At 43.8% G+C, this 27177-nt stretch overlaps 1 protein-coding gene across 1 annotated transcript in view; it reads right to left on the bottom strand.

Moving 5' to 3' along the window:
• LOC126484076 (neuronal acetylcholine receptor subunit alpha-10-like) overlaps positions 1 to 27177 on the bottom strand; it is a 203827-nt gene that overhangs the window by 71588 nt on the left and 105062 nt on the right. Inside the window, exons 5-6 of the mRNA XM_050107446.1 lie at positions 23606 to 23816; positions 1838 to 2018 (exon numbers count right to left, since the gene is read on the bottom strand). Coding sequence (XP_049963403.1) covers positions 1838 to 2018; positions 23606 to 23816 — 392 coding nt within the window. The remainder of the gene's footprint in view (positions 1 to 1837; positions 2019 to 23605; positions 23817 to 27177) is intronic.

The following is a 27177-nucleotide window of genomic DNA, read 5'->3' as shown; positions in this document are numbered from 1 at the left end:
AACGTAACGACCTCACATTTCCTTTTTTTATTAATTTTACCCTTTTCTCAAAATTAATTTTCACGAATTTTATTTGCATTTTTCCTTTTATTAAGATGTAACCCTTTCCTCCCTCTTTACCGACAAATTAACTTCGGTGACGATTGCTTTTCCCAAATTTCCATTAGGTGCACGCGGTTTTATTTTTCACTGTCATTAAGGTCGATAAGTGAGGGGAAGGTTACAATACGCGGAACCCTCACAGCACAGCGGTACGTCTACGATATTCTAATCCCCGTTTTGTTGGCCTTCAAGGCAATCCGTGGTGGGCTTTCATTTTAGTAAGATAATTCCCACCTCATCGAGAGGTTCTACGGCTTGTCTTCGTGCTTGCCAAACCCTACCTTCGCCAGCAAGGTCGCCGGGTCTCTGCCCAGTTGAAAACGTTCGGAGAATTATGGGTACGGCCCTTTGTTCAGCTCTGGATTTTGACGAACTAACGCGAATTCTTTACAGACGAATGGAAAAACTGGTAGAAGCCGACCTCGGGGGAAGATCAGTTTCGATTCCGTAGAAATGCAATACTGACCCTACGAATTATCTTAGAAAATAGATTAAGGAAAGGCAAACCTACGTTTCTAGCATTTGTAGACTTAGAGAAAGCGTTTGACAATGTTGACTGGATTACTCTCTTTCAAATTCTGAAGGTGGCAGGGTTAAAATACAGGGATCGAAAGGCTATTTACAATTTGTACAGAAACCAGATGGCAGTTATAAGAATCGTGGGGCATGAAAGGGAAGCAATGGTTGGGAAGGGAGTGAGACAGGGTTGTAACCTCTCCCCGATGCTATTCAATCTGTATATTGAGCAAGCAGTAAAGGAAACAAAAGAAAAGTTCGGAGTGGGTATTAAAATCCATGGAGAAGAAATAAAAACTTTGAGGTTCGCCGATGACATTGTAATTCTGTCAGAGACAGCAAAGGACTTGGAAGAGCAGTTGAACGGAATGGACAGTGTCTTGAAAGGAGGGTATAAGATGAACATCAACAAAAGCGAAACGAGGATAATGGAATGTAGTCGAATTAATCGGGTGATGCTGAGGGAATTAGATTAGGAAATGAGACACTTAAAGTAGTAAAGGAGTTTTGCTATTTGGGGAACAAAATAACTGATGATGGTAGAAGTAGACAGGATATAAAATGTAGACTGGCAATGAAAGGAAAGCGTTTCTGAAGAAGAGAAATTTGTTAACATCGAGTATTGATGTAAGTGTCAGGAAGTCGTTTCTGAAAGTATTTGTATGGAGTGTAGCCATGTATGGAAGTGAAACGTGGACGATAATAGTTTAGACAAGAAGAGAATAGAAGCTTTCGAAATGTGGTGCTACAGAAGAATGCTGAAAATTAAATGGGTAGATCACATAACTAATGAGGAAGTATTGAATAGGATTGGGGAGAAGAGAAGTTTGTGGTACAACTTGAATAGAAGAAGGTATCGGTTGATAGGACATGTTCTGAGGCATCAAGGTATCACCAATTTAGTATTGGAGGGCAGCGTGGGGGGTAAAAATTGTTTAGGGAGACCAAGAGATGAATACACAAAGCAGATTCAGAAGGATGTAGGCTGCAGTAGGTACTGGGAGGTGAAGGAGCTTGCACAGGATAGAGTAGCATGGAGAGCTGCATCAAACCAATCTCAGGACTGTAGACCACAACAACAAGAAGAACGCGCCAATTCTACAGAATTTGGCACTTGAGGCCGCGGCTGCCAATTGTAAACTAACTGACAGGCTGCGCCTCCTTGCGAGAGACAACACAGCGGACGCAGACACTGGGATGAGCAGTGCAGGTGACTCACCGAACGCTGGTACGGTGATGGCGGCCAGGTAGAGGGCGGCGCGCCTGCGCAGAGCCACCTGGAAGTGGATGACCGGCGTGGTCTGCCACGGCCCGCAAAACGGACACGGTATGCGCGCCGGCTCCACCCGCGACCACTCCACTTCCCACTCAGCGTTCTCCAGCATCCACATCGTCAGCGTCTGCGGCAGAACGGTACACCTCGCTCTTACTGTGAAGGGCAGCTGGAATGGTTGGTGCCAGTGTTAGCTTCAATACAGTAAAGGTAGCCTAACAAGAGGAGCAGCTGACGTGTGGGTTATTGATTTCGATCAAGTTTTGCAAGGACATTCTACAGGGTGGTCCATTGATCGTGACCGGGACAAATATCTCACGAAATAAGCGTCAAGCGAAAAACCTACAAAGAACGAAACTCTTCTAGCTTGAAGGGGGAAACCAGATGGCGCTATGGTTGGCCCGCTAGATGGCGCTGCCATAGGTCAAACGGACTTCAACTGCTCTTTTTTTTTTTAAATAGGAACCCCCATTTTTTATTACATGTTCGTGTAGTACGTATGTAAGTAGGCTGTTTTGGTGTTTTTTATTGGTAACGCCACGTAACGCTCTGTATGAAAATCACTGGCTGTGCTGTGTGCAGTCTGTGGCTGGTTGGCATTGCTGTCGGAATATTCGCCATTGTAGTGTTGGGCAGTTGGCTGTTAACAGCGCGTAGCGTTGCGCAGTTGGAGGTGAGCCGCCAGCAGTGGTGGATGTGGGGAGAGAGATGGCGGAGTTTTGAGAGCGGATGATCTGGACGTGTTTCCATCAGAGACAGTAAATTTGTAAGACTGGATGCCATGAATTGATATATATATATATATTATGACTTTTGAACACTATTAAGGTAAATACATTGTTTGTTCTTTATCAAAATCCTTCACTTGCTAACTACGCCTATCAGTAGTTAGTGCCTTCTTTCATTTGCTAACTATTCCTTTCAGTAGTTAGTGCCTTCAGTAGTTTGAATCTTTTATTTACCTGGCGGTATTGGCACTCGCTGTATTGCAGTAGTTCGAGTAACGAAGATTTTTGTGGGGTAAGTGATTCATGAAAGGTATAGGTTATTGTCAGTCAGGGCCATTATTTGTAGGGATTTTTGAAAGTCAGATTGCGTTGCGCTAAAAATATTGTGTGTCAGTTTAGTGTTGATCAGAATATGTAAAGAGAGTAATGTCTGAGTACGTTCAGGTTTGCTCAGCTGTTTGAAAAGCAAATAATGTGAGAGGTTTATCAGCACAGTAATTCATTATTTTTTCTAAGGGACGTTTCACGTAAAGAAATATCAATGTTTTAGTTCGAACACTTTTTTCGCTTTGTGATAGATGGCGCTGTAATAGTCACAAACATATGGCTCACAATTTTAGACGAACAGTTGGTTACAGGTACGTTTTTCCAATTCAAATACAGAACGTAGGTACGCTTGAAGATTTTATTTCGGTTGTTCCAATGTGATACATGTATCTTTGTGAACTTATCATTTCTGAGAACGCATGCTGTTGCAGCGTGATTATCTGTAAATACCACATTAATGTAATAAATGCTCAAAATGATGACCGTCAACCTCAAAGCATTTGGCAATACGTGTAGCGACATTCCTCTCAACAGCGAGTAGTTCGCCTTCCGTAATTTTCGCACATGCGTTGACAATGCGCTGACGCATGTTGTCAGGCGTTGTCGGTGGATCACGATAGCAAATATCCTTCAACTTCCCCCACAGAAAGAAATCCGGGGACGTCAGATCCGTTGAACGTTCAGGCGATGGTATGGTTCTTCGACGACCAACCCATATGTCTTGAAATATGCTATTGAATACCGCTTCAACCGCACGCGAGCTATGTGCCAGACATTCATCATGTTGTAAGTACATCGCCATTCTGTCATGCGGTGCAACATCTTGTAGTAACATCGGTAGAACATTACATAGGAAGTCAGATTGCCATCGATAAAATGGGGGCCAATTATCCTTCCTCTCATACTGCCGCACCACACATTAACCCGCCAGCGTCGCTGATGTTCCACTTGTCGCAGCCATCGTGGATTTTCCGTTGCCCAATAGTGCATATTATGCCGGTTTACGTTACCGCTGTTGGTGAATGACGCTTCGTCGATAAATAGAACGCGTGCAAAAAATCTGTCATCGTCCCGTAATTTCTCTTGTGCCCAGTGGCAGAACAGTACACGACGTTCAAAGTCGTCGCCATGCAATTCCTGCTGCAAAGAAATATGGTACGGGTGCAATCGATGTTGATGTAGCATTCTCAACACCGACGTTTTTGAGATTCCCGATTCTCGTGCAATTTGTCTGCCGCGACAGCAGCTAAAACACCTACTTGGACATCATTATTTGTTGCAGGTCGTTGTTGACGTTCCACATGCGGCTGAACACTTCCTGTTTCCTCAAATAACGTAACTATCCGGCGAACGGTCCGGACACTTGGATGATGTCGTCCAGGATACCGAGCAGAATACGTAGCACACGCCCGTTGGGCATTTTGATCACAATACCCATACATCAACACGGTATCGACCTTTTCCGCAATTGATAAAAGGTCCATTTTAACACGGGTAATGTATCACGAAGCAAATACCGTCCGCACTGGCGGAATGTTACGTGATACCACGTACTTACACGTTTGTGACTATTACAGCGCCATCCGTCACAAAGCGAAAAAAGTGGTCCAACTAAAACATTCATATTTCTTTACGTACTACACGAATATGTAATAAAAATAGAGGTTCCTATTTAAGAGAAAGCAGTTGATATCCGTTTGACCAATGGCAGCGCCATCTAGCGGGCCAACCATAGCGCCATCTGATTTCCCCCTTCAAGCCAGACGAGTTTCGTTCTTTGTAGTTTTTTCGTTTGATGCTTATTTTGTGAGATATTTGGCCCGGTCTCTATGAATGGACCACCCTGTGTATTGAAAATAAATAGATACGTGTTTCGGCCTTTTTGCTAGACACGCCCTTGTTTTTCAATCAGTAAAGGTCAAAGATGATCAACGGAAATTGTATTTTCAATGCTGTACGTAGAAAGATAGTCAAAAAATTTCATTAACATACACGGAGGTGACAAAAGTCATGGGATACCTCCTAACATCCTGTCGGTGCTTCTGTTGCCTTGTGTAATGCGGCAACTCGGCTGGGCATCGACTCAACAAGTCGTTGGTAGTCCCGTGTAGAAATATTGACCCATGCTGCCTCTATAGCAGTCCGTAATTGAGAAAGTATTCTCAGTGCAGGATGTTGTGCACGAACAGACCTCTCGGTTACGTCCCATAAATGTTCGATGGGATTCATGTCGGGCGATTTAGATGCCCAAATCATTCTCTCGAATTGTCCAGAATATTGACTGTTGAGTATGGAGCTATTGCATCAGCATACTCTGAAAGAAACCTACTAGGTGTACATACGTATAAATTGCTGGAAAATACGCAATGATGTGGGGAAATTGAGGGAGAATGAGGGAGTATTTACATATCTGCTTGTTGCAGGAAGATATACGAGAAAGTTGACGTAGAAGCGCCTGGAACCAGGGAAACAGTCATTTTTTGTGAACGGCAATAAGGTGACTGGTAAAGATTGTTTAGCCTGGATGACCAAATGTAGAGAAATAAATTTATGTATATTGGATCACAAGTTCAGGTGTGACCTCAGAGTTACCGGTAACCACCTCATAGATTTTTATAAAGTGTCATTAGTCGAACAGTATTGCATCACCAGCTTGTGGCTGAAATATTAAACTACAGAATGAATGGCATATTTGACCCTGTGCAAGACTATTTACGTATTTTAAACGCTAACAAACAGGATTTACAATGTGCTTCTCTATACTCTCTACCAATCACAACCATGCAGAATCAGCCAACAAATACCTTACGGAACAGTTGATGCATGTTTTTTATCAGCATTTTGCTGTATGTGTGCTGAGGTAATAATGATACATACAAGTAGACTGTTGTCTTTGATACTTCCCCCCCCCTCCCCCCCCTCCCCCCCCTCCCCCCCCCCCCCCCCAGAAAAAGAATCCCCTGCCTGTAAATTAAGATGGATCTGCGTTAAAGGATAATAGATAGAAGATGGAGTAATCGGTTGAGAGGGGTTGTAACAAGGCGAAAATCCCCATTAATGTATGAGTACAAAATAGATGATGAGTGTTTGGAAGCGGTAACATCAGTGAAGTATCTGGGTGTGACTATACGAAATTATCCCAAATGGAATGATCAGATTACACAAGTAACGGGTAAGGCGAACTCTAGATTGCGGTTTATTGGTAGAATCCTGAAGCGATGCAGTCCTTCAAGAAAAGAAATAGCTTACAATACATTAGTTCGTCCAGTCTTAGAGTATTGTTCGTCTGTATGGGACCCTTTCCAGTTGGATCTGATTCAAGAGATTGAGAAGGTCCAAAGAAGAGCGGCAAGATTCGTGACTGGTACATTTAGCCATCGCGAGAGCGTTACAAATCTCAAAGGAAGTTTGAAGTGGGACACACTTGCAGATAGACGAAGGGCTAAACGGAAGGGGCTGCTCACTAAATTCCGATCTTCACCGAGGATGTAGAGCATTTATTATTACCACCAACTTTCAAATCCCGTAATGATCATCATTGAGACAGTCGTTTTTCCCTCGCATGATCCGCGAGTGGAATAGAGGGGGGGGGGGGGAGGGGGAGGAGGGGAAGATATGACTTTGGCGCGAATTGTGCCCTCCGACACACACCGCTTGGTGGCTAGCGGAGTATATATGTAGATGTAGATGTAGAATATTATGACATGGTAAAATCTCACCGTTGCTTCGGAACACAAAGTCGAAATGGTGTCCAAACAGCCGAACATATTTCCAGTCATTGATCGGATCAATTGGACCAGATGACCCATTCCAATCAATGTAAATACAGCCCACGCCATTATAGAACCACCACCAGCTTGCAGGAAGCCTTGTTGAAAGCTTGGGTTCATGGCTTCGTGGGATCTGCTCCCAACTCGAACACTACCACCAGCTCTTACCAATGCAGACGGGAGTCATCTGACTAACCCGCGGTTTCCCAGTTGTCTTGGTTAGTTAGTTAGTTGCATTTTCCATGGGACATTTTGCACGACAGATCGTAACGATGTGGAACGAATCATTTTACATCTACATCTACATTTATAATCCGCAAGCCACCCAACGGTGTGTGGCGGAGGGCACTTTACGTGCCACTGTCATTACCTCCCTTTCCTGTTCCAGTCGCGTATGGTTCGCGGGAAGAACGACTGTCTGAAAGCCTCCGTGCGCGCTCTAATCTCTCTAATTTTACATTCGTGATCTCCTCGGGAGGTATAAGTAGGGGGAAGCAATATATTCGATACCTCATCCAGAAACGCACCCTCTCGAAACCTGGCGAGCAAGCTACACCGCGATGCAGAGCGCCTCTCTTACAGAGTCTGCCACTTGAGTTCGTTAAACATCTCCGTAACGCTATCACGGTTAACAAATAACCCTGTGACGAAACGCGCCGCTCTTCTTTGGATCTTCTCTATCTCCTCCGTCAACATTAAAAAAACAAATTAATTTGTACATGCGGTTACATTCTGAATATACTTTTTTTTTTTTACAACGAGAGAAGAGGTATACAGAAGTGAGTCACTATTTCTTACCCACAGCCTTTTACACATTAGAGTAACGCAAATTCTTCTACATCTACATGGTTACTCTGCAATTCACACCTAAGTACCTGGCAGAGGGAATAGAAGGGGTTGTCTTGGGGACACTATCTCAGTTCGTGATTAAATGTTACTTTGCCGTCTGTCACAAACTTTGTATCACTGGTTAAGCGATCAAAGATTTTTGTTGCAGCATTGTACACCCCTTTTTTTGTGCTAAAGGCAACCTTAATGTCATTGTTCCTTCTGGTACCGTACGTCATTGTTCGTTTTGGAGTGTAATCGATTATTTACAACAAACTTCATGAGGGAATAAATATACTGTGAAGCAGTAGTCAGAGTGTCCAGTTACTTAAACAGTTGTCTACAAGATGATCGTGGGTGAGTGCCATATATTGTTCTCACAGCACGTTTTTGCGCAATGAAGACTTTCTTTCTTAAGAATTAGTTATCCCAGAACATTATTCCGTATGACATTAATGAATGAAAATATGGAAAATATGTCAACTTAGTGATTTGTTCCTCCACAAGATTTACAATGTTTCTAACCGCAAATGTGGCTGAACTAAGTTGTTTTAGGAATTCCAAAATGTATTTTTTCCAATTTAAATTCTCGTCAATATGGACCCTTAAGAATTTTGAAGTTTCCACCCTATTTATAATTTCCTCGGCACGTGTTACACTTATCATTGGTGTAGTACATGTAGATATGCAGAACTGACTATGTTGTGTCTTTTTAAAATCGAGATTTATTACAATACTAAAAAAGAATAAATTCTGCTTTTCGTACACAATTCGGAAGATCGTTTACATGTAGAAGGAACAGTAGCAGTCCTAAGGTTGAACCCATACATGATTTCTCTCTAGTAAGAATTACTTCCAAGGTTTAACGAAGTACAACGTTTTGCATTCCTTTGGTTAGGTACGACATTATCCATTGGTTGGCTATATCATCAACCCCATAAAACCTCAATTTATCTAGGAGAATACTGTGGTTCAGAATTAAAGCAGCCAATGTTTTACTTAGATAAAACATGGATTCAATGATTGCAAATGTGCAGCAGAGCGCGCACAATTTTACAGTTACCAGGTTGCTACTTGTCTTTCAAACTGTTTATTATTTCAGTTATTATTGGTTTCTCCGTGTTTATTATTTGGATGAAATGATTTTTTCTGGAGTGAAGGGAAAAAGGTATTGTGCTGAGCATGACGTCTTTTTCCACGTATCTGAGGATAATCACATTCTACCTTTCCTTGACAAAGGAAGATATACAAATGCTGAACTATTTGATGAATTAACAAAACTAAACTAATCGCTAACAACCGTAGGAGACTAACTTGTGATTATTATATCCACTCTCGCTTACTGAAGGACGTTCTCGTCCATCATCTTGTGCGGCTGACAAATCATTCGAAAAGTTAATAGGATGATTAAAATGATGTTACAAATGTTTGGAAATAAAATAAATACAGTTAATAGCTTAAAAATAATGGTCAAAGTCATTTTGATAAAGATTTAAAAATGATAACTTCTAAAGAGCGCTTTGCCGCCAGTGTCTACAATACTACTAATTTTAAGGGTCAAGGCACGAAAAAAAATTCTTTTTCAGCTATTACTCCCAGTGTCTTTATCCATTCGAAATATTTACAGCCATTTTTAAGTGTTCAAAATGTTTGATCACAATAATGTTCGACCAGTGACCAATTCGCAATATTTTCAGTAATATGTGTGTTCTGGTGGAAGTAATAAAGTCTCCCAGGCTTAGATTTTTAAAAATCTCTTCTTTAACAATCTCCTCCCTTTATTAAAAAAAAAGGAAAAAGAAAACATTCGCCTCCGCAGATTGTGTCTCGTGTAAACGTGGTCACAGAAGGGCAGCGTGTGACAGTGCTCCACTTGTAAGCCTACTCTTGTGTACGCCAGTACTGCTTCCCCCTCCCTGTTTTCCGGGCATAAACATGCCAACGCTGCCCCCATGTTGAAGTTACTACTTCGCCGTGCCGAGTAATATGTAAATGTAGCAGCCTGGATAACATGCCTGCAGCAGCAGGTGAATTTTCCCGTCACTTCGAAAAAACTCGTTCGTGAGTGGCCAAACGAGGAATCTGCCAGAGTACGTTCCAAGGCTGGTGTCATAAAAGGTTTGCAGAGAAGAGGGAGACGTACGCCAGTCCTAGAAGCAGTTATTAACAGTTCCGAGGCAATCAGTCGGATGTTCCACGCGCCACCTCATCCGTACTTCACGGCTTAATACTGATACTTATACAGTAGAATAACTCAGAAAAGATGTCATAAAACCACGAAATGCTGATCTGAAAATATTTACTATGATTTTAGATTAATTTCAATTTTAAATCAAAATTCAAAGCCATTTTTCGGCTGTACAGTAGGCACTCCTATCATGTTAACCAGAAATCAACAAACTGAACTATACTGATAAGAGTCATGATGGTTGATACTTTCACTTCTTCTATTCGACCTGTTGTTTTGATATCTGCGGACTTTACCCACTTGCTATGGTGGCAACATTTCTCAGCCTGATACTTTAATATCGAAACTAGTTACAAATGTAAAAAAAAAATTGAGGACATTAGGACCATCAGATCACTTACATCTAACCCAGTAGTCTACACACCCTGATGGAAAAAAAATTCGCAGTACCAAAAAGGAGATGTGCGACATAAACTAAAAGATGGTAGCCGTGTTTCTACGTCCGCAGGAAGATGTCTATTCAAATTTCGCGCTAGTCGCATAAGATGGCGCTCCTAGCGTCCCTAGGAAGATGTATATCAGATTTGCTTTAAATAAACGTTGCAATTGTAGTGAGCGTTAGTTACTGGTCGAATTTAGTCAAGTAAGTAAATTTAGTAAGTAAGTAAGTCACAGCTGCAAAATACTAACACGAATTCTTTACAGGCGAATGGAAAAACTGATAGAAGCCGACTTCGGGGAAGATCAGTTTGGATTCCGTAGAAATGTTGGAACACGTGAGGCAATACTGACCCTACGACTTGTCTTAGAAGAAAGATTAAGGAAAGGCAAACCTACGTTTCTAGCATTTGTGGACTTAGAGAAAGCTTTTGACAATGTTGACTGGAATACTCTCTTTCAAATTCTGAAGGTGGCAGGGGTAAAATACAGGGAGCGAAAGGCTATTTACAATTTGTACAGAAACCAGATGGCGGTTATAAGAGTCGAGTGGCATGAAAGGGAAGCAGTGGTTGGGAAGGGAGTGAGACAGGGTTGTAGCCTCTCCCCGATGTTATTCAATCTGTATATTGAGCAAGCAATAAAGAAAACAAAAGAAAAGTTCGAAGTAGGTATTAAAATCCATGGAGAAGAAATAAAAACTTTGAGATTCGCCGATGACATTGTAATTCTGTCAGAGACAGCAAAGGACTTGGAAGAGCAACTGAACGGAATGGACAGTGTCTTGAAAGGAGGGTATAAGATGAGCATTAACAGAAGCAAATCGAGGATAATGGAATGTAGTCGAATTAAGTCAGGTGATGCTGAGGGAATTAGATTAGGAAATGAGACACCTAAAGCAGTACAGGAGTTTTGCTATTTGGGGAGCAAAATAACTGATACTGGTCGAAGTAGAGAGGATGTAAAATGTAGACTGTAAATGGCAAGGAAAGCGTTTCTGAAGAAGAGAAATTTTTTAACATCGAGTATTGATTTAAGTCTTTTCCGAAAGTATTTATATGGAGTGTAGCCATGTATGTAAGTGAAACATGGACGATAAATAGTTTAGATAAGAAGAGAATAGAAGCTTTCGAAATGTGGTGCTACAGAAGAATGCTGAAGACTAGATGGGTAGATCACGTAACTAATGAGGGGGTATTGACTAGAATTGGGGAGAAGAGGAGCTTGTGGCACAACTTGACTAGAAGAGGGGATCGGTTGGCAGGGCATATTCTGAGACATCGAGGGATCACCAATTTAGCCCTGGAGGGCAGCGTGGACGGTAAAAATCGTAGAGGGAGACCAAGAGATGAATACACTAAGCAGATTCAGAAGGATGTAGGCTGCAGTAGGTACTGGGAGGTGAAGAAGCTTGCACAGGATAGAGTAGCATGGAGAGCTGCATCAAACCAGTCTCAGGACTGAAGACCACAACAACAACAACAACGACATGCCTTTAAGGCGACAAAGACGCCATTACCAACACCTTACTGAGTTCGAACGAGGTCGTGTTATAGGGATACGAGAAACTGAATGTTCCTTTTGCGATATTGCAGTAAGACAAGGCAGTAATGTAGCCAGTGTAGATGGAAATGGAAATGCCGTGTGGCTAGGGCCTCCCGTCGAGTAGGCCTGCTGCAAGTATTTCGAGTTGACGCCACTTCGGAGACTTGCGTGTCGATTGGGATGAAATGATGATGATAAGGACAACACAACACCCAGTCCCTGAGCGGAGAAAATCTCCGACTCAGCCGGGAATCGAACCCGGGCTGCTAGGTAAGACATTCCGTCGCGCTGACCACTCAGCTACCAGGGGATTACGCCAGTTGAGGCGCTACTTTCGTTTTGCCTCAGGTTACAGTAGGAAGTAATTATGTTTTCTATGTCGAGATATAAGATTTTCTTTGATTGCTAGCAGCTTCAATACCTCGCTGGGTGAAAGGAATATTTGACGCATTTGTTTATTTCTTTTCTTCATTTCACAAAGAGGTCACACGCCGTTTGTATGTATACTCCTTGTTCCATCCTGTATGAGTGTGCATGGGTATGAATGGAAGTCAAATGTAGCGGGAGCATGGACCAAAGCGAACAGTTTAAGGGAATAGCAGTCATTGCCAACATTACAAGAATAACGGCAGGTAGGCCAGAGCAGCAAGCAAAGATGAAAACAGGCACGAGGGTAGGTTACAAAGTTGGTGCGGGGGTGAGGTGAGTCTCCCCACCACCGCGTCTGAATAGCAACGTTGGTCGGATTTTGGCGCGTGGAGAGCACTGTGGGGCGATCCATGAGACGGACCGGACGAGGGAGCACAGCAGCTCGCAGATTTGGTGAGACAGAAATGAGGTAATGTGGCTAAAAATTCACGACAGGGTATGCTCATAGCACGCATTCAACATATCTTCATCGGCACAGGTTGCGGTTTTAATTTATTCGCAATAGTTTTCTCTGAAATGTGTTTGTGAAATTTTGCTTTGTGGTAGCGAGCATGCAACAGGAACCATCAGTTCATGTAGCTATTTCCCGAGTTATAAGCTTAAGTTTTAGCTCAATCAGTGCAGATTGCGTATCGGATGGTAGATCGAGATATATCTGTCGCGAAATTTAATTATTTTTGGTTCTTTCTTTGTGAGTTCAGTTCGCACTTCATTTTGGCGCCAATAGTACATCATTTTTGCCCAGAATCTTTTCTCTGATAGAGGTTATCTACCTTCAGCAGTGGCCTACCTTAAATTTCTAGTGGTGTAATTCATGCATGTCGATAAGTGAGTCTTAAAGAATGAATGACGATTTTCCCGCTAAAGACGGTGTGGCCCACTTATGTATTTTTTGTGTTATTACGAAATACTGGAACACGTGAGGCAATACTGACCTTACGACTTATCTTAGAAGAAAGATTAAGGAAAGGCAAACCTACGTTTCTAGCATTTGTAGACTTAGAGAAAGCTTTTGACAATGTTGACTGGAATACTCTCTTTCAAATTCTAAAGGTGGCAGGGGTAAAATACAGGGAGCGAAAGGCTATTTACAATTTGTACAGAAACCAGATGGCAGTTATAAGAGTCGAGGGACATGAAAGGGAAGCAGTGGTTGGGATGGGAGTAAGACAGGGTTGTAGCCTCTCCCCGATATTGTTCAATCTGTATATTGAGCAAGGAGTAAAGGAAACAAAAGAAAAATTCGGAGTAGGAATTAAAATCCATGGAGAAGAAATAAAAACTTTGAGGTTCGCCGATGACATTGTAATTCTGTCAGAGACAGCAAAGGACTTGGAAGAGCAGTTGAATGGAATGGACAGTGTCTTGAAAGGAGGATATAAGATGAACATCAACAAAAGCAAAACAAGGATAATGGAATGTAGTCTAATTAAGTCGGGTGATGCTGAGGGAATTAGATTAGGAAATGAGGCACTTAAAGTAGTAAAGGAGTTTTGCTATTTGGGGAGCAAATAACTGATGATGGTCGAAGTAGAGAGGATATAAAATGTAGGCTGGCAATGGCAAGGAAAGCGTTTCTGAAGAAGAGAAATTTGTTAACATTGAGTATAGATTTAAGTGTCAGGAAGTCATTTCTGAAAGTATTCGTATGGAGTGTAGCCATGTATGGAAGTGAAACATGGACGATAAATAGTTTGGACAAGAAGAGAATAGAAGCTTTCGAAATGTGGTGCTACAGAAGAATGCTGGAGATTAGATGGGTAGATCACATAACTAATGAGGAAGTATTGAATAGGATTGGGGAGAAGAGAAGTTTGTGGCACAACTTGACCAGAAGAAGGGATCGGTTGGTAGGACATGTTCTGAGGCATCAAGGGATCACCAATTTAGTATTGGAGGGCAGCGTGGAGGGTAAAAATCGTAGAGGGAGACCAAGAGATGAATACACTAAGCAGATTCAGAAGGATGTAGATTGCAGTAGGTACTGGGAGATGAAGAAACTTGCACAGGATAGAGTAGCATGGAGAGCTGCATCAAACCAGTCTCAGGACTGAAGACCACAACAACAACACAACGAAATTATGTGTCATATATTTTTTGTGTTATTATGAAATTATGTGTATATATGAAATTATTCGTGTAGTGTTTTCGTTTTGTCATTGTCCTACCCATGAGAGGTAACGCTGATTCAGACATAAGTTCTGTAACTAAAGAAAAATTGTAATGTGTCGGCTTCTAAAGTTTTCATCAAAGTAGAAAATAAGTCTATGAAATTGGAGTCAGCATTTCAGTTACGAAATATTCCCCCAGTCACCTGACACATGAAATGGGTAGGACGTATCTTATTCAGTTCGATTTTCTAAAGTTAATGAAAGACAGAAATAATCTGCAATGTGAATTTAGATAGGCTACCAGATGCTATAGTGACGGCTTTAAGTTCAACCACCCCAGAACCTGTTATCTTAGAGAAACTCACACCAGTTTCCGTTGCGCGCATTTCTAAAATAATTAATTTGTTTACCAAATTAATCAAATAAGGGTCAAAAGATAGATACCATTCCTTATGGGCCTGGTATATTAGCAGCCAGGACGCAAAGTCGAGTATAATTCTCTAAGGTAACGCGAGGAGATGGTCACACAGGTTCAATATAAATTAAAAATATATAAAGAACCGGCATACAGCCAACGAGCAGTCATATAGCACAGTGCAGATGATTACTGGTATCGGCGGTGAAGAGAATGTACGGTCGTAAGAACACTGGGCTCCGGACCGCCAAGTGGCACTATAGAGATGGATGAAAATCATGTTTGCCGAATGGCTCTGATGCATCGTACTGCGTCTACACGAGCAGTACGAGGGGCAGTTAGCACCACAGCGACACAAAGAACTGTTACAAATCTGTTACTTCAAGAATATCTCTGAGCCAGACGCCATATACAGTGCATTCCACTGACCCCAAACCACAGTCATTTTCTACTTCAGTCGTGTCAAGCGAGAGCTCATTGGAGGGCAGAATGGAGATCTGTTGTGTTCCCTGATGAAAGCTGGTTCTGCCTCGATGCCAGTGATTGCCAGCCAGTTGAGAGCCTCCAACCACCCTGTTTGCATGCTAGACACACTGGACCAAAACCTGGTGTGTGGTAGAGGGTGTTATTTCGTATGACAACAGGTGCACTCTTATCGTTGCCCCACGCACGCTGACTGCACATTTGTACGCCACTCTGACGATTCGACCTGTCGTGCTACCATTCATGAACAGCACTCCAGTGGGTGTTTTCCGACAGGATAACGTGCGGCCACATACCGCTGTTGTAACCTGACGTGCTCTACGGAGTGTCGACGTGTTGTCTTGACCTGCTCGATCATCAAAGCTGACTGCAATCGAGTACATACAGGACACCATCGGACGACAACTCCAGCGTCGTCTACATCCACCATTAACCGTCCCTGTATTGACCAATTTATATCTACATCTACATGGTTACTCTGCAATTCACACTTAAGTGCTTGGTGGCAGAGGGTTCATAGAACCAATTTCATACTATTGGGTTAGATAGAGCAGCAATCGGTCGTAGAATTAAGTTGCTTTAATGTGACATTTATAGTCACAACGCAGATCAGATTTCGACCTGTGTCAGGTCGTTATCAATGCTAATACAAATACAAGAGTATATATTACAATGTGATTTACAAAATTTTTAAGTCCATCACATCGTTGTCTTTTAATGTTAACATTACATACCAGTGCGGAATTGTAGCAGTTGTTCGTGCTCAAGTGAATGCTTGCACAGTTCAGCCATTACTGTCGTAAAATTATATGTTGGTTTCACAGTACCCATCGGTTTTGCGTATGGCGCCCTCTATGAGCTGCGCCTGAAGTTTACAGTTTTGACGACACTTTTTGTAATACTTATGTTGTATAGTATCTATGTACTAACATGAAATATTTATGAGTAATTTTACATAGTTTTACTCAAAGGACCTGGAAGAGCAGCTGAACGGAATGGACAGCGTCTTGAAAGGAGGATATAAGATGAACATCAACAAAAGCAAAACGATGATAATGGAATGTAGTCGAATTAAGTCGGGTGATGCGGAGGGAATTAGATTAGAAAATGAGACACTTAAAGTAGTAAAGGAGTTTTGCTATTTGGGGAGCAAAATAACTGATGATGGTCGAAGTAGAGAGGATATAAAATGTAGACTCGCAATGGCAAGGAATGCTTTTCTGAAGAAGAGAAATTTGTTAACATCGGGTATAGATTTAAGTGTCAGGAAGTATTTTCTAAAGGTATTTGTATAGAGTGTAGCCATGTATGGATGTAAAACATGGACGATTAATAGCTTAGACAACAAGAGAATGGAAGCTTTCGAAATGTGGTGCTACAGAAGAATGCTGAAGATTAGATGGGTAGTTGATGTAATTAATGAGGAGGTATTGAATAGGATTGGGGAGAAGAGACGTTTGTGGCACAACTTGACAAGAAGAAGGGACCGGTTGGTAGGACATGTTCTGAGGCATCAAGGTATGACCAATTTGGTATTGGAGGGCAACGTGGAGGGTACATATCGTAGAGGGAGACCAAGAGATGAATACACTTAACAGATGCAGAATGATGTAGGTTGCAGTACGTACTGGGAGATGAAGAAGCTTGCACAGGATAGAGTAGCATGGAGAGCTGCATCAAACCAGTCTTTGCATTTCCCAAATTTCCATTAGGTGCACGCGGTTTAATTTTTCACTGTCATTAAGGTCGATAAGTGAGGGGGAGGTTACAGGGTCCATGTCTTCGAGGGGTCTGCGCCACACTTGAATCTTGCCGTCAGCTCTTACCAACTGAAATCGGGATTCACCTGACGAAGCCACAGATTTAACGTCGTCTAGAGCCCAACTGTTAGGGTCACGAGCATGTGCTGTTGGCAAAGGCACTCGCGTCATTCGTCTGCTGCCATAGCCCATTAACGCCAAATTTCGCTGCAGTGCTCTTACGGATACGTTCGTCGTTCGTCCCACATTGATTACGGTTGTTTCACGCATTGTTTCTTGTCAGTTAGCGCTGACAACTCTACACAATGCCGATGCCATCGGTCGTTAAGTGAAGGCTGTCGGCCACGGTGTCCGTGGTGAGAGGTTGTTGTTGTTGTTGTCTTCAGTCCTGAGACTGGTTTGATGCAGCTCCCCATGCTACTCTATCCTGTGCAAGATTCTTCATCTCCCAGTACGTACTGCAACCTACATCCTTCTGAATCTGTTTAGCGTATTCATCTCTTGGTCTCCCTCTACGATTTTTACCCTCCACGCTGTCCTCAAATGTTAAATTGGTGATCCCTTGATGCCTCAGTACATGTCCTACCAACCGGTCCCTTCTTCTTGTCAAGTTGTGCCACAAACTTCTCCCCAATTCTATTCAATACCTCCTCATTAGTTAAATCAACTACCCATCTAATCTTCAGCATTCTTCTGTAGCACCACATTTCGAAAGCTTCTATTCTCTTCTTGTCCAAACTATTTATCCTCCATGTTTCACTTCCATACATGGCTACACTGCATACATGTACTTTCAGAAATGCCTTTTGACACTTAAATCTATACTCGATGTTAACAAATTTCTCTTCTTCAGAAACGCTTTCCTTGCCATTGCCAGTCTGCATTTTATATCCTCTCTACTTCGACCATCATCAGTTATTTTGCTCCCCAAATAGCAACACTCCTTTACTACTTTAATTGCCTCATTTCTTAATCTAATTCCCTCAGCATCACCCGACTTAATTCGACTCCATTCCATTATCCTCGTTTTGCATTTGTTGATGTTAATATTATATCCTCCTTTCAAGACACTGTCCATTCCGTTCAACTGCTCTTCAAAGTCCTTTGCTGTCTCTGACAGAATTACAATGTCATCGGCGAACCTCAACGTTTTTACTTCTTGTCCATGGACTTTAATACCTACTCCAAACTTTTCTTTTGTTTCCTTTACTGCTTGCTCAATATACAGATTGAATAACATCGGGGACAGGCTACAACCCTGTCTCACTCCGTTACCAAGCGCTGCTTCCCTTTCATGCCTCTCGACTCTTATAACTGCCATCTGGTTTCTGTACAAATTGTAAATAGCCTTTCGCTCCCTGTATTTTACCCCTACCACCTTCAGAATTTGAAAGAGAGTATTCCCGTCAACATTGTCAAAAGCTTTCTCTAAGTCTACAAATGCTAGAAATGTAGGTTTGCCTTTCCTTAATCTATTTTCTAAGGTAAGTCGTAGGGTCAGTATTGACTCACATGTTCCAACATTTCTGCGGAATCCAAACTGATCTTCTCCGAGGTCGGCTTCTATCAGTTTTTCCATTCGTCTGTAAAGAATTCGCGTTAGTATTTTGCAGCTGTGACTTATTAAACTGATAGTTCGGTAATTTTCACATCTGTCAACACCTGCTTTCTTTGGGATTGGAATTACTGGGAAAGGGAACGCCTGAAATTTGGTATTCTTGGCCCACCGTTGACACTGTGGCTCGGGCATGTTGAATTCCCTAAAGATTTCCGAAATGGAATGTCCCATGGCTCTATCCCTAACTACCATGCTGTGTTCAAATTCTGTTTATATCAGTCGTGCGGCCACAATGACGTGGGAAACCTCTTCACATGAATCATGTGAGTACAAATGACTGCTCTGCTAGTGCACTGCCCTTTTATAACATGTCTACACGATGCTACCGCCATCTGTATATGTGCGCACTGCTATCCAGTGACTTTCGTCATCACAGTAATGTTTTTTTATTACTGGACACGCATTCCAGAGATGTCGACATTTTGTTAGAAATTGAAACATAAGAAGAAACAGGAAATAACTCGGATGATTCCACGAATTGTGGCTCAAGCAATGGTTGTTGCGCTAATTAACGTCCAGAACGAAAACGGCGTACCTTCCAAACCCAAATAAAACAGGCGTAATGATAGCTTTCACGTTTGATTAAATGATGAAAGGAGGAAACGGTTAAACTTAAGCACTCCTCAAAGCCACTTTCACAAAATCTCAACATGAAATGTTTAAATAGAAGAAAAATTTACAATAAGTACGAAATGTACGCCAAAATGAAACCCACAAAAGTGTGAAAGGAAAACTATTCGAAAGATTTAGAGCTGCTCGTGAGAGTCAAAGCACTGTTATCGAGCAGGCCGGGGTGGCCGAGCGGTTCTAGGCGCTTCAGTCTGGAACCGCGCTACCGCTACTGTCGCAGGTTCGAACCCTGCCTCGGGCATGGATATGTGATGTCCGTAGGTTAGTTAGGTTTAAGTAGTTCTAAGTTCTAGGTGACTGATGACCTCAGAAGTTAAGTCTCATAGTGCTCAGAGCATTTGAACCATTTTGAACTGTTATCGAGGGCGATCTCGAAGGCTGGGCGCTCTGCATTGCAAGTGAGATGAACACTTGAAAGCATTTCGACGAACCGTTCGCCAGGCACTTAATTGTGAATTGGAGAATAATCAAACAGATGTAGATGAATGTTCCAAATGATTTAATGTTTCCACTTTGCTGACATACAATATGTATGTTGCGAGTCTTATTTCAGGTGATGCCACACTGGGAGACTTGCGCGTCGGTGATGATGAGATGAGGATGAGGACAACGCAACACCCAGTCCAAGAGCGGAGCAAATCTCCAAGCGGGCCGGGAATCGAATCCGGGTCCGCTGCATGGTATCCAAACACGTTACCACTCAGCTAAACAGGCGGACACAGTATGTGAAATAATACCAAATCCTTGACAGCACGACGGTACTTCAGATACATGTATTACCTCTTATGTGACAGTATCGAGGTGCCATTTTTTAACATCACAATGTTCATTCACACATGGCATGCTTGTCAATCAAATGTCTGCTTGATGTTGAAGAACGCCCCTGGTCAACAAGATCGCCAGATCTGTCCCCAATAGAATGTGTGTGCGACCAGCTCGGACGTAAGTTCTGTCCCAGTGCTAGAGTTTAGGATGTCAAGGACGTGTTACAATAGCTGTGGTGTAGCTTGCTGGAAGAGATGAAACAACGACTTTATGACACCCTCACCAATCGGATGACCGTATGCATCCAGGCTAGAGGGGGTATAACGTCGTGCTGGTGAAAGGGTTCATACAGCCAAGTTCTTTGTAACTTTGATAGGACTTTGGAATCACGAAAATTACATGACATACTTTTGACCCGTGAAGTTTCGTTTCGTTTTGTCCTCCCCTTGTGAGTGACTCACTTTCTTTTTTTCTCTTTTTTTTTTGTCAAGACGTAAAGGAAGACAGAGTCGTTTGTTTACAGATCACCAGGTCACGTCCCAGCGTGACGGCGCCTCGCAGTGGGGAAGTAGTAATCACACGGCCACTTTTGAATGTTTTGATCACCGCAGTACATAACTACAACGAGAAGCTGTGTACCGCTGCAAGCTGAGCTGTGGTTAAAATTGCTGTTTTGAAGGGCGCGCTGCATCGTGCAGTGTGAAGCAGTCGCCCTCCGTTTCTGGCGGTGGCGCCGCAGTGGAAATCGCAGCTTTGATGTCTCCCTCTGGTGGGAAATGGGAAAGGTTCACGTGCATTTAAGGGGCGCTATGAGGTCGCCAGAGGGGACATGGGGATTGCATACTTCTACCATCCTCCACACCTACAAATCCCTCATCCGTCCTATCCTCTGTTATGCCAGCGTTGCCTGGATCTCTGCCCCCACCCACTTTTACAAGGCCCTCCAAATCCTTGAATGCCATGCGCTCCGCCTTGCCTTCTGTATCCGCCTTCCTTCCCCCACATGGCTCCTGTATAAACTGATCCCCTTCTCCCGCCTCCTCCTGTTCTTCCAACATCTCCGCATCCTTTACATTATCCGCAGGCTTGATCCCCCCTCCCTCTGGTTTCCTCCTTCCTCTCCGCCCCCTGCCCATTGTCACGACTTTATCACTGTATCCCTCCCTCTCTCCACCTCCACACCCTCCATCTCCTTCATCAGGGCAATTTGCAGCGTCTCCCCCTCCCAGATGACGAACTTCGCCATGACATATACCCTTCCAACTATACCTGGCCTTGTTCCCCCCCCCCCCCCCGCCACCCCAGGGCCCCCTTTTTCCTCTCCCCTTCTTCTCCCAGAGCGGATTTTCCTCCTTCCCCCCCCCCCCCCCTGAGACCCTGCACCCCATACTTGCTTCTTCCTTCCCACATCCCTCCCTACCTGGCCCTCTTCAGCACGCCCCACGTCCATCTCCCACCTTCTCTTCCCCTCCCTCCCTTCTTCACTTCTCCCTCATCTCCTTGCGCCTGGCAGATCCTCCGTTTTCACCATCGTCAGTGTGCCACGTCAGTGTTGTGTTTAGTGCTGTTTCCCCTGTGCGTCAAGAGGTGTGATTTTAATTGTGTACCGCCTTGAGGTTCGCTGTAGTGTTTGTTACGTGCTACGCCATCCGTCGATACTTTTTATGCTCCAGTCATACTGTGCCTTGTGTTCTTTTAATCGTCGCAGTGTGCGGCTTTTTGTGTGTGCTACTTTTAAACAATTTTTATCTCCATTTTACAGTCGCCCCTTTTTTTGTCTATTGCCTTCCCTGATGTTACCCCCCTTTTTATAGCTATGTTCACCATATTCTCTCCTTTGTAATTTTTATATGTCTTCTACTGTTTGTTCTATGTCTTTCGGCTGAAGAGCAGCGCATATGCTGCTGCCAGCCCACCCCGATGGGGAATTGGAATACAATAAAGAAAAAAAAGTCGCCAGAGGGTCAGTCTGGGTCAGCCTCTCGTCCCCAGCTTGCTAGTCTGTCTCTCGTCGGCATTTGTCAGGCAGTTTGTGTCTGTCTGTCGTTCGGAGTGCTAGTGTGTCTGTCGTTCGGATCAACCTTTAAAGCCGGCAAAATGAGAGTCTTTCCACTCCGCCAGTAAGAGAACTCAGCGAGTGGTCGCCCGGTCGGGGCTTAGTTCCTGCATCTGAGTCTGCGCGTTAGGTCGCCAGTCTGCTCGAGTTCGCTCAGGCAATGGTCATTGGCGGTTGGTTCGATCGGTTGGTCGGTCGTGCACTGAGACACGAGATGACTTGTCCGTCTTGAGCGTCGGCTCATGTGAGGTCGCCACGTGAGTCCAGTGGGCCGCGCCGTATAGCGAGGGTTAGGGGCTTCGTGGTCGACACGAGAGCAACAGGAGTCAACCCACGACATCCGTCTGGCCGGTGCGAGCTGCGACGCCGTGAGACGGGAGATCGGCGCGCCTTCCTGCGTCCGATGAAGCGGCTGGCAGCGGACGGTTCGGGAGAGCGATTTGGGGGTGCTTCGCCAAATCTTCTCGAGAAATCGCAGTTTATTAGAAAAGTGATTCGTGATATGTTGTTCGATTTACTCTTGTTAAATTCTACTTGTTTTCTTGGTGAGGTCACCAGCCGTCTTGCTTTGGGGTCGTCCCACCATTCTTCTCCGTTTGCGCACCCGCGGTAAGGTGGTTGTTTATTAATTGGGTGGTCCGTTTTTCCCTTGTGGAGTAGGGACGGATTAGAGCAACTTGCGGTTCGGGTTGTTCGGTAATCTCCCTATCAATCTACCATATGTTAGTAGCTGCCTCTGTCATGTTTGTCGGATTTGGTGTGTTAACGAATTTATTGGTTCAAATGTTTCTGAGCACTATGGGATTTAACTGCTTTGGTCATCAGTACCCTAGAACTTAGAACTACTTAAACCTAACTAACCTAAGGACATCACACACATCCATGCCCGAGGCAGGATTCGAACCTGCACCGTAGCGGTCACACGGGTCCAGACTGTAGCGCCTAGAACCGCACGGCTACTCCGGCCGGCCTAAAGAATTGTCCCGCACTACACTGGGCGGGAGCACTACGAACGTAGTACGGGACAATACGTTGAGAATGTGCGTTTCGCGGAAGGCGTGCACCGAGCGAGGTGGTGCAGTGGTTAGACACTGGACTCGCATTCGGGAGAACGACGGTTAAATCCCGCGTCCGGCCATCCTGATTTAGGTTTTTCGTGATTTCCCTAAATCACTCCAGGCAAATGCTGGGATGGTTCCTCTGAAAGGGCACGGCCGACTTCGTACCCCATACATTCCTAATCCGATGAGACCGATGACCTCGCTGTCTGGTCTCCTTCCCCAAATAATCCAACCCTAATACATTCAGACAGCTTAAATTTATCAGCCGGCACGGTAGCTCAGCGTGTTCGGTCAGAGGGCTAGCTGCCCTCTGTAACAAAAAAAAAAACTGTCTTTCGACGTCCGCCCAGAGCAGATACAACGAACGAAAACGAACAAAATGAGATTAAGCATTAGATCCCGGGTTCGAGTCCCGGTCGGGGCAGACATTTTCATCTGTCCCCGTTGACGTATGTCAACGCCAATAAGCAGCTTAGGGTGTTCATTTCATTGTAATTAAGAACATTCTTTGAAAATAAATCACGGTTCACAAGTAAGAGGCAAATCGAGGTGAGAAACTCGCCTGATTGTTGACGTGCAGCGTCATCCTGCTTGAGTTGTCGCTGATGGAGATGAGCGAGAACTCGCAGAGCTGCGAGTCGAAGGGCCAGAGGGCGTACTCGAGGTGGCAGGCGAGGCTGAACGAGGCGGGCCACATGCACTCCACCTCGCCCGAGTGCGTGGCGACGCACTCCTCCGTCGGCCGCTGCGCCTGCAGCGAGGGCCCCTGCCACCTGCGCACCACACACCCCGACTCTGAGGCCTCTCCGTCCGTCTGGCGTACACACAGGAATCTCGTTTCATTGACTCTGAAACATAATCTCTCAACCTGACATTGTAAGGTAAGATTTTGGCCCGTTGCAGCCTATGGTACATTGTTACTTGTAATCCGTCTTCTAATCAAGCTGCGGCTGGATTCGTGATTTCCTGTCAGGAAGGTCGCAGGTTCGTAGTAATAGACGGCAAATCATCGAGTAAAACTGAAGTGATATCCGGTGTTCCCCAGGGAAGCGTCCTGGGACCTCTGCTGTTCCTGATCTATATAAATGACCTGGGTGACAATCTGAGCAGTTCTCTTAGGTTGTTCGCAGATGATGCTGTAATTTACCGTCTAGTAAGGTCACCCGGAGACCAGTATCAGTTGCAAAGCGATTTAGAAAAGATTTCTGTATGGTGTGGCAGGTGGCAGTTGACGCTAAATAACGAAAAGTGTGAGGTGATCCACACGAATTCCAAAAGAAATCCGTTGGAATCCGATTAATCGATAAATAGTACAATTCTGAAGGCTGTCAATTCAACTAAGTACCTGGGTGTTAAAATTACGAACAACTCCAGTTGGAAAGACCACATAGATAGTATTGTGGGGAAGGCGAGCCAAAGGTTGCGTTTGATTGGCAGGACACTTAGAAGATGCAACAAGTCCACTAAAGAGACAGCTTACACTACACTCGTTCGTCCTCTGTTAGAATATTGGTGCGCGGTGTGGGATCATTACCAAGTGGGATTGACGGAGGACATCGAAAGGGGGCAAAAAAGGGCAGCTCGTTTTGTATTATCAGGTAATAGGGGAGAGAGTGTGGCAGATATGATACGCGAGTTGGGATGGAAGTCATTAAAGCAAAGACGTTTCTCGTCGCGGCGAGATCTATTTACGAAATCTCAGTCACCAACTTTCTCTTCCGAATGCGAAAATATTTTGTTGAGCCCAACCTAAATAGGTAGGAATGATCATCAAAATAAAATAAGAGAAATTAAAGCTCGAACGGAAAGGTTTAGGTGTTCGTTTTTCCCACGCGCTGTTCGGGAGTGGAATGGTAGAGAGATAGTATGATTGTGGTTCGATGAAGCCTCTGCCAAGCACTTAAATGTGAATTGCAGAGTGATCATGTAGATGTAGATGTAGATGTAGATTGCAAAATTTTTATTCATATGAGCTTTCGAATCATCTAGAACCACCTTCAGATCTGCAACGATAATGGTACTAATTTACTATTTCACGAATGCAAAGCTTTTTCATCCTATCTAATCAACATCAAATGTACCAGAACGTACCTGATATTTCGGTTACAGGAGTAACCCGTCCAAATCCAGCAACTTTCACATGCTGCGCCACATAAAATTGGTTGACAGAATGCACGTCATTATAATACTATTACCGACAGGTGGCGTCTGGTACATTTGTTACATTACACATGCACATACTGTATTCAGTAGATTTTTGTGATTAACTTTTATCTCCAAAAATACTTAATTAAAATCTGTAATCGTCAAGGCTAAAATCTGTACTTAACAAAATTAAAAAAACACCGTAAAATTATAATTTTTATACGATCTAAAAATTTCTCTTAACGATAGAAATATCCAAAACTGGCAAATTTCCTTGGTATATATATATATATATTTGTTAAATCAGTCAGCTATGTGGTTAAGGTTAGAGCATGAAAGTGTTGTGCTCAGAGCGCTTCGAATAGACAAGTAACCCTACCCCCTCCCCTCCCCCATTCTTCAATGAGGCTACGAATAAGACATAAGACTGGGTGAGTATAGAGTGAGTAATTTACAGTCAGTTTTAAGAAAAGACCTATCTCTTGAACTATGAGTTGTACAACAATATAATTTTGATTGTGTATTTGGTGACAAACACTGAAGAGCCAAAGAAACTGGTACAACTGCCTAATGTCGCGTAGGTCCCCCGCGAGCACGCAGAAGTGCCTCAGCACGACGTGGCATGGACTCGAGTAATGTCTGATGTAGTGCTGGAGGGAAGTGACAGCATAAATCCTGCAGAACTACCATTAAATCCGTAAGAGTACGAAGGAGTTCCAATGCAACCCAGATAGGCTCGATAATGTTCATGTCTGGGGAGTTTGGTGGCCAGTGGAAGTGTTTAAACTCAGAAGAGTGTTCCTGGAACCACTTTTTAGCAATTCTGGCCGTGTTGGATGTCGCATTGTCCTGCTGGATTTGCCCAAGTCTGTCGGAATGGACAGTGGACATGAATGATTGCAGGTGATAAGACAGGATGCTTGAGTACGTGTCACATGTCAGAGTCTTATCTAGACGTATCATGGGTCCCATATCGCTCCAACTTCACACGCCCCACACCAATACAGAGCTTCCACCAGCTTGAACAGTCTCCTGTTAACATGCAGGTTCTGTGGACTCATGAGGTTGTCTCCACACCCACACACATCCATCCGCTCGATACAGTTTGAAACGAGACTCTTCCGACCAGGCAACATGTTCCTTCAGCCACATATCAACCCAAGTGCTTTTTTTAGGTATTTGAATGATACCTTTGTCATCTGGCCCCATGGTAGAGAGAAGTTAGATGAGCTCCTGCTACATCTGAACTCTTGCCCTCCGAACATTCAGTTCACAATGGAAATGGAGAGGGATGGACTACTTCCGTTCTTGGATGTTCTGGTGAAGAGAAAGGCAGATGTCACATTTGGACACAGTGTGTACCGCAAACCTACACATACTGATTATACCTACAAGCCAGCAGTTGCCACCATCTGGCACAGAAGAATGGAGTGCTCAAAACACTGGTCCACAGAGCACAAACTCTGTCAGATCCTGATAGTCTGGCCACAGAAATAGAACACTTACAATCAGTGTTCAGCAGGAATGGGTACTCCTCTACAGATATCCAGAAGGCACTTCAACCTGCCAACCGGCCAAAGGATCCAGAAGAGGAACCAGAAGAGGCAAAGAAGACGGCATACCTGCCATACGCCGGAGCTATCTCTGCCAAGATCAGCAGGATTTGCCAGAAATATGACATCAAGAGCATATTTTGCCCACCCACCAAAATTGGGGCTATGCTGGGGAATGTAAAAGATGACCTGGAGCTACGCAAGCCAGGTATTTACAACATACCATGCCAGTGTGGGATGTCATACATTGGCCAGACCACCAGAACTGTGGAAATCAGGTGTAAAGAACACCAGAGACATACCACACTCAGACAGGCAACTAAATCAGCCATAGCAGAGCATTGTCTGGAACTTGGTCATTCAATGGATTACAATGACACCAAGATTGTGCCACAGACCTCAAGATTTTGGGACAGTGTCATTAAAGAAGCCATTG

The sequence above is a fragment of the Schistocerca serialis genome, chromosome 6 (genome assembly GCF_023864345.2).
Source record: "Schistocerca serialis cubense isolate TAMUIC-IGC-003099 chromosome 6, iqSchSeri2.2, whole genome shotgun sequence".
In the NCBI taxonomy this organism is placed as follows: Eukaryota; Metazoa; Arthropoda; class Insecta; order Orthoptera; family Acrididae; genus Schistocerca; species Schistocerca serialis.
The sequence above is the reverse complement of the archived record's forward strand: the minus strand, read 5'-3'. Positions and strand labels throughout refer to the sequence as shown.